Below are 8,373 nucleotides of genomic sequence, written 5' to 3' on the forward strand. Positions count from 1 at the left end.
CTGCTCGACCCCCAGCCTTTCTTATACATACAAGGGCACAAGTTAGTTTTACAACATATGTATAACAAGAGATACTACATGTGAAAGAGCTGCTCTGTGTTTTTACCGCAAACTGGATTCGAGTGCAAAAGTACGTATGATGTTACATTGCAAGTTTTTGTTTGTTATTGTGTTTCTTGTGAATGTAATTTGATGCATTTGTGTTTTTTTGTCATACATTAACATGTTTGTCATAAATGAATAACTTAACCTTTGTGTTTATACTTTTGACTAAAAATATATATCTTTTAAGCATCAAATTCAGGCTATGAATGTAAATGTGTGTGTGTGTGTGCTGTCAAACGAATAATCAGATCCAAAAAAAAAGATTGTTTACATAATATATGTGTGTATACTGTGTATGTTTATTATGTATATATAAATACTAACACATTCACATATTTAAGAAAAATATATAGTTTATATATTAGATAACCAATGTAGACATACATGTATTATATATATATATATATATATATATATATATATATATATATATATATATATATATATATATATATATATATAAAACTTTTTTTTGGATGTGATTAACCGTGATTAATCTTTTGACAACACTACCATAATATATATAATTTGTTTCTGGTAAACCACTATGGTTTTCTTGAATTAATATCTAATTAATATTGTGTGTGTGTGTGTGTGTGTGTGTGTGTGTGATAACTGTTAGAGATAAATATGTTTTTAATCAAACCTTTTTAAAATAAAGAGTTTTATGTAAATACCAGGCAATATTAAGGGGTAAAAAGCCATTCATTTCTGTATTTTTAAAGTATAAACCTTTGCCTCAACGTTGTATTCCACTGTGTGTTGTTTTAATAAGCTGTTTCCTGTTAATTATGGGTGGATTGTGAGATTGCACGTGAAGGCTGATCTCATTTCTAAACATGAAAAAAGTGAGTGAAGCATTGAATAGAAAAAAAAAAAAAAAAAAAATTGGCTAAGAAATGTATTGAAAGGGTTTTTGAAAAATTACAAGCAGAAACTTTCAATAGCATACGCCTGAAAGTAAAACGTAGTATGGAAACGTTAACAATTTCCATACACATATAACTGTCTATATCCATGGAGACACTTCCGTCTAAAAGCCAGACGAGGGATTCGATGTTACTTAGGCTACTGAACCGTCGGTCATCACAGAAAAAAAAAAAAAAAAAAAAAACATATATATATATATATATAAAATAAGGAGATGAACCCCCACTGCCTCAGTCTCTTTGGGTTTCTTGTGTAATGGGTGTGGGCAGAAACAGATTGTTTCCCGGAAAGGAAACTCACGTATAGTGTTTGAGACAGATAAAGGGCGAAGAGAAAACAGCTCTGTGTTACTGTCGCCCACTAAAATAACAACAATAATAATATATAAAAAAACATGTAAGTAAAGGACTACAACGCAATATCTACGGCATCAGTATCCACAGCACTTCAGTTTGAACAAGTAACAGGTGAGTTTTTAGCATATTAAATTAATGAAGCATACACTAAAAACGTTTTGTCAGTTAACCTTTAACGTCAAAACTAAGACGGAATAAATCGGATGAAGTTATACATAAACGAAGTAGCATAGAAATCAGCTAGAAATAGACCTTTAAAGTAACAACTGCATGTTTACGTTATAGTATTTCTAAACCTCTGGATTAACCGAATTATCATGTTATGTAGGATTATGTCTAGGCAGGCTATCCATTTATACATAATATTTCTTCACTATAACTGTATTTCGTATGAAAACTGACAGCCTTGTTGTGGAAAGTAGTATGTAATAATCTATTATTTATTGGTTTGTTTGGACATCATTAATAATTTGTATTATTGTATGTAATGTTCACGGAGTAATTAAAATAACTGACTGATTGTTTATTTGGTAATATTTGATCTCCTTAAATGTCTTCAAAATATGTTAAATTAATATAAAAGTATGAATTAACTTTTTCATGAATGCATTATGGTGTTCTGGTTGCTTTAGTACAAAAGCTGCAGTTTATATCAGTTGTTACAATTATAAACATCTTATGATAACTAATGTTACAAACATCTTGTATTCGAGTGGATTATCCTAAAATGTGTTTAGACATGTTATTTGCATGTTATTTGCATTCTGTACTTGCAGTCCAACTTCCCGGTTATTTCCTGGTAAATTCCCAGGTGTTCCCAACCTAAATATTGTGTATTAATGTTATTCTGTTTGTTTTGAAGATTCACTGGCTATGGAAATCTTGGGTTGCTGAAATTCCATTCCCTACAAAGCATGGAAAAAACATATAGGAAAATATTTGCTTAACCTGCTTTTCTGGTTTGCATGTTTGCAGAGCATCATTTGCAGCCTTCCATCATGGCAACAAATAATGGTGAGTGTGTCAAAACCTTATCATCAGCAACCTGATCCTGACAGCACTCTGTTAAATTGCTGTTATACAGTTTGTAACTCAAAGAAAAACTCTGGCTTTCACAGTAAGAACAATGTCAAATTGATGTTCTTTGATACTCTTTAAACCAGGTTACCCAACTGAACTCCAACCACAGAAAAATGCTATTAATCCCACCCCTCCTTATAACCAGGGACAAGCCATACCAGGCCAAGGTAAGGGAATTTGAAATTTTTAATCCTCACTTTTCTAGATCCTCCTCGGTCATTTTCTTCCCTTTGAAAGGTCAAATGCCTGTGATGCCAGTTCCACAAAGACCTGCTGGCTGCCCACCAGGACTGGAGTACCTGACCCAGGTAGAGCTTCACTGCTGGATATGAACAGCTCTGTATGCCACTGTAGGCGGTGATGAAACTAAAAAAAATTTTTTGCAAGATGAGATAGTTTCTTCTCAGGAAATGGTGACTTGGGTTGCGTTGAATTTCTGGGCTTTGAAATGCCACAACAAATGTCCCACTTCTTGGAAATACTTTGGAAACACTTTAAAAACAATTAGCATGCCATACAAAGTCGTAAAGATGTTTTTAAACATTTATTTCCTTTTTCTAACACAGATTGATCAACTTCTTGTACAGCAGAAAGTTGAGATGGCTGAAGGTAACGGTGTGATGTTAGTTTTAGTGTTTTTTTTTTTGTTATGTTTGTTTTTTAGTTTTTTACCAATATTATATGAATATTTTGCATGTGTTGAGATTAAAGGGACACTCCACCCCAAAATGAAAATATTGTCATTAATCACTTACCCCCATGTCGTTCCAAACCTGTAAAAACTTTGTTCATCTTCAGAACACAATTTAAGATTGGATGAAAACCAGGAGGCTTGTGACTGTGCCATTGACTGACAAGTAAATTGCACCATCAAGGTCCAGAAAAGACATATTCAAAATAGTCCATCTGCCATCAGTGGTTCTATCAGAATTTTATGAAGCGACGAAAATACCTTTTGTACACAAAGAAAACAAAAATAACAACTTTATTCAACAATTCGTTTCCTCTGTGTCTCTCCGCATCACTGTAGCGCCATTTCTGAGAATATCTGCTGAACTCAAACTATTCTGTGTCATACTTTTCTGGACCTTGACAGTGCAATTTACTTTTCAGTCAATGGGACAGTAACAAGCTTCCTGGTTTTCATCCAAAATATTTTAAATTGTGTTCCTTGGGGGTAAGTTATTAATGACAAAATGAAAACCAGGAAGGGAAGTCGTGGCCTAATGGTTAGAGAGTCAGACTTGCAATTGAAAGGTTGTGAGTTCGAGTCTCGGGCCGGCAGGAATTGTAGGTGGGGGGAGTGCATGTACAGTTCTCTCTCCACCTTCAATACCATGACTTAGGTGCCCTTGAGCAAGGCACCGAACCCCCAACTGCTCCCCGGGCGCCGCAGCATAAATGGCTGCCCACTGCTCCGGGTGTGTGTTCACAGTGTGTTTGTGTGTGTTCACTGCTCTGTGTGTGTGCACTTTGGATGGGTTAAATGCAGAGCATGAATTCCGAGTATGGGTCACCATACTTGGCTGTATGTCATGTCACTTCACTTCGTCACTTCAAATTCATTTTGGGGTAGAGTAACCCTTTATAAGGCTATTATCTCAATATAACAGAAATCAACTGACCCCCTTGGTTACTTTAACCCTATTATATATACATTTTTAGGGGAATTTTTGTTAAACGTATATGTAATAGAATAGTTATGTTCCATTTATTACCTGTTTATCACTTTTTGAGCATAGACCTGAAAATTAAATTGGTACATCTTAAATACTTCAGAGCACAGACTTAAGTTGGGTCTACAAAAATAATATTAATAAATTAATAAATGTTATTATTTTATTAGAAAGGTTTTGAAATTGCAGAAACGCAATTTTAAACGTGATATGAGACATTTTGCACAAAATGTTTTACTCTAAAGTTATGTGAAAATCAAAGCTGTAAATCTAAAGTTGTGTTCCAATTTTGAGGCTAATCCGGTCAGTTTTTTCAGGATCATTTAACCTTTTTGAATCATGTCCATGAATTTCATAACAAGTGCCAAAACCTTTACCAAGTCTGTACAATACAAATGAAGTAAAACGTTCTTTAAAAAAAAAAATGTATTGTTCGGCCACAATATTTTACCTTGTTTTTGTGTGACTTAGTGTTAAAGCACTCAAACACACTTCCATAGAGTTAGAAAACAGCAAGAGCTTTTCAGTTAATATCGTAGTTGGTAACAGTTGCCAGGCAGGATTGAAACCAGTAACCAAGGTGGGTCTTACTGATGGCTCAGTTAAAGCAGTGCACAAAACTTGACAAAAACATGGATCTTACTTTTATTTTTTTGTTTTATTTTGTCGTATCAAAGTTATATTGGGCTGGGAGACCAATAATAAGTACACAGTGAAGAACTGTATGGGGCAACAGGTGTTCTTTGTGGCTGAGGAAAACAACTGCTGTAATAGACAGTTCTGTGGACCACTGCGGTCATTCGTCCTCCATGTTCAGGATAACATGGGACAGGAAGTGATGACACTCACTCGTCCTCTGAAGTGTGGAAGCTGCTGTTTTCCCTGTTGCCTGCAAGAGGTAATACAGATTTTGGTTCATAAAGTTACATTCTGTGTCGTAATTGTGTTGAATTAACAGCGTAAATGCAACAGCTAAACTCAAATCACTCCTCATTCCTCTCAGCTTGAAATCCAGTCTCCACCAGGCAACCCGATTGGATATGTGATCCAGAATTGGCATCCTTTCCTTCCCAAGTATACCATACAGAATGAGAAGAAAGAAGCAGTTCTGAAGATTTCGGGGCCGTTCTGTTCATGCAAATGTTGCGCTGATGTGAACTTTGATGTACGAAACATTCAAGACAGAAATATTGATAATAGTTTGATAATTTGACCTGGTCTTTAATCTTAGTCAGAAAAGTATAAAACCATTTGATCCTTTTACATACCACTAAACATTTTTCATGATGATAAATATTATTTTTTTTTGCATCTAAACAGGTTTTGTCCGTGGACGAATCAACAAAGGTGGGCAGAATCGCTAAACAATGGACCGGTATGGTGAGGGAAGCTTTCACGGATGCAGACAATTTTGGAATCTCCTTTCCTATAGATCTGGACGTGAAGATCAAAGCTGCTCTTTTCGGAGCGTGTTTCCTCATAGTAATCAAAAATAAGTTATTACGTCAACATATTACTGGTTGGACCAGTTTGTATCTGTTTAATCTTGCTCTATAAGCTTTGTGTGTTTCAGCATAGAGAATAATCTGCTGCTATTCTTCTCTTGTAGGACTTCATGTTCTTTGAACACAATAAATAACTTTTCTGGATGTCATGTAAGTTCAGTAATATTGCATATGGATACTTTAAAATGTCCAGAACATGATTTTTCAAAACATCATTGTCAGTGACATCTAATCATTGTTTTTTGTCATTGTATTTCAGGTTGAATTTTGAACTTTTGAACTCCTCCTCAACTCTCAAAATCTTAACCATGGTTTCAAATGTGGATCACTCAGTTAAATATTATGGACAAGTTATATTATACATACTGTATTACAATGTACATTACATTATAGAGTATATTCCTTCACTACAGTCGTTGAGCCACCACTAGGTGACAGCAATTCCCTTTACAATAATATTGAGATGCTCTCCTGTATCAACAAAGTATACTTTGCCAAAAGAATTAACTGCAAACTATATCACTTATTATTATTATCATTATTATGAAATACAAAATAAAGAAACTTGTAACAAGCAAAATGTTAATGGCTTGATTTCGCTGCATTTCGTTATAATAAATACTAGAATAAACTGTTATAGATCTGCTTTTAGTGTTTGCAGTCATTCTTACAAATGTGTTATAAATTATAATTGCTTACAGGTATAAAGGTAATGCATATTATATTCAAACAGTTCTCACTGTAAAATAAAGTTGACAATAAATAAAACAGTACAATTATTCAGATGATTCTAAACAACTTTCACAGTTTCATTTAGCACCTTTGTTCTTTATTCCCAAATTGCTCTTCAACTCCTCATTATGCCTTCTTGGAATTAGATAATGAGAAACACTTTAACTTTTTTACCTCTGTATATATATATATATATATATATATATACAGTACAGAACAAAAGTTTGGACACACCTTGAAAACTATGAAAATTGTAGAGTCACACTGAAGGCATCAAGGGCTATTTGACCAAGAAGGAGAGTGATGGGGTGCTGCGCCAGATCCACAGTCACCGGACCTGAACCCAATCGAGATGGTTTAGGGGTGAGCTGGACCGCAGACAGAAGGCAAAAGGGCCAACAAGTGCTAAGCATCTCTCGGGGAACTCCTTCATCACTGTTGGAAGACCATTTCAGGTGACTACCTCTTGAAGCTCATCAAGAGAATGCCAAGAGTGTGCAAAGCAGTAATCAAAGCAAAAGGTGGCTACTTTGAAGAACCTAGAATATGACATATTTTCAGTTGTTTCACACTTTTTTGTTATGTATATAATTCCATATATAATTCCACATGTGTTAATTCATAGTTTTGATGCCTTCAGTGTGAATCTACAATTTTCATAGTAATGAAAATAAAGAAAACTCTTTGAATGAGAAGGTGTGTCCAAACTTTTGGTCTGTACTGTATGTATATATATATTATGCATAGTTTGCAAATTTTCTGCATGCATACTGTCACAAACATGCCAGGTTCCACCTCCACTCACTCACAGCGCATGCCTTCACCGGAATACTAATCACTTCCACCTGACCCTCATCAAGATCCTATCAAATCTGCTTGTGTGTGTGTGGTACACCTCCCTCCTCTGACGTCTTCACCCAGCTATCACGGACCCATTCATCACTTCACCCAGCACTACCCGCTCCTCTGCTTGTGCCCTCAATAAAACAATCTTTCTGTTACTCCTCAGCCTCCCGGGTATTCTGTAACAGAAGACCGGACCTACACCGCTTGGCACAAGCATGAGCCTCACGGACCCCTTTCAAGATCTGGTCGATGCACTCCGTAGGACACTCACAGCTCAACCTGCATCCCCAACACCAGCAAGCACTTCCGTCAATGATGCCAGCACTTCCTCACCTTCCGTTCATGCCAGTCCCATGGCCAGGCTGGCGCCCTACTCTGGTTCGGCGGGGGAGTGCAGCGGATTCATCCTTCAATGCTCGCTGGTCGGTCCTGGAGATGCAACCGCACTTATATCCCACCGAGAGATCCAAGGTAGCATTTGTAATTTCTCAACTGCAAGGTAGAGCACTACTGTGGGCAGATTCTATATGGACTCAAAATAACCCAGTTATCCAGTCTTATCCAGCTTCATCGACCATTTCCGAGAAGTTTTTGGCAGACCAGCTTGGGACTCGTCAATTGGTGAGAAGCTGTATAATCTCAAACAGAGAAAAATGTCTGTCAATGAATATGCCCTTCAGTTTAGGACTCTAGCGGCCTCCAGTGGATGGAACGAACAGGCTTTACTGACTACCTACCGTCAGGGATTGGAACCTCGAGTGCGGTTGCATCTCGCTGCATACAAGGACACCATCGGGCTTGAACGGTTCATCCAGCTTTCCATCCGCTTCGCCACCCGTATGCAGTCGTGCTTAGAAGAGCACCAGGGCCAGCCGTATTCCACCACGCCACTCTGCCGACCAGAGGCCGTCAGCTCCCCAGAACCAGCCAACGAACCCATGCTAGTGGACTCATATCGACTCTCAATGGCTGAGAGACAAAGACGGCTGGCCCAGAATCTTTGCCTCTACTGTGCAGCCCCGGGGCATGCCATCACTGTATGCCCCGTCCGTCCTCCTCGTCCCATGGTGAGTGCCATTCTCCCTTCAAAATACCAAATGAAACCATCTCTCTTCCAGTTTCCGCCCTCTTCGATTCTGGGTC

At 37.2% G+C, this 8,373-nt stretch overlaps 1 protein-coding gene across 3 annotated transcripts; it reads left to right on the top strand.

The window, feature by feature from the left end:
• LOC132095864 (phospholipid scramblase 1-like) lies at positions 1-6,295 on the top strand. Of its 3 annotated transcripts, none has more exons than XM_059500959.1 (10): positions 1-130; positions 2,369-2,405; positions 2,555-2,638; positions 2,709-2,779; positions 3,038-3,080; positions 4,825-5,045; positions 5,151-5,312; positions 5,468-5,629; positions 5,757-5,806; positions 5,912-6,295. In XM_059500959.1, exons 2-9 carry the CDS (start codon positions 2,390-2,392, stop codon positions 5,784-5,786), a joined length of 789 nt encoding a protein of 262 aa, XP_059356942.1. In that variant the 5' UTR covers positions 1-130; positions 2,369-2,389; the 3' UTR covers positions 5,787-5,806; positions 5,912-6,295. The 3 variants fall into 3 exon arrangements, with proteins under 3 accessions (XP_059356942.1, XP_059356944.1, XP_059356943.1); XM_059500961.1 differs by having other exon boundaries at positions 5,757-5,802; XM_059500960.1 differs by lacking the exon at positions 1-130 and adding an exon at positions 1,244-1,502 and having other exon boundaries at positions 2,367-2,405.
• Positions 6,296-8,373: the final 2,078 nt, after the last annotated feature.

Source organism: Carassius carassius, chromosome 20, assembly GCF_963082965.1.
Source record: "Carassius carassius chromosome 20, fCarCar2.1, whole genome shotgun sequence".
NCBI lineage: Eukaryota > Metazoa > Chordata > Actinopteri > Cypriniformes > Cyprinidae > Carassius > Carassius carassius.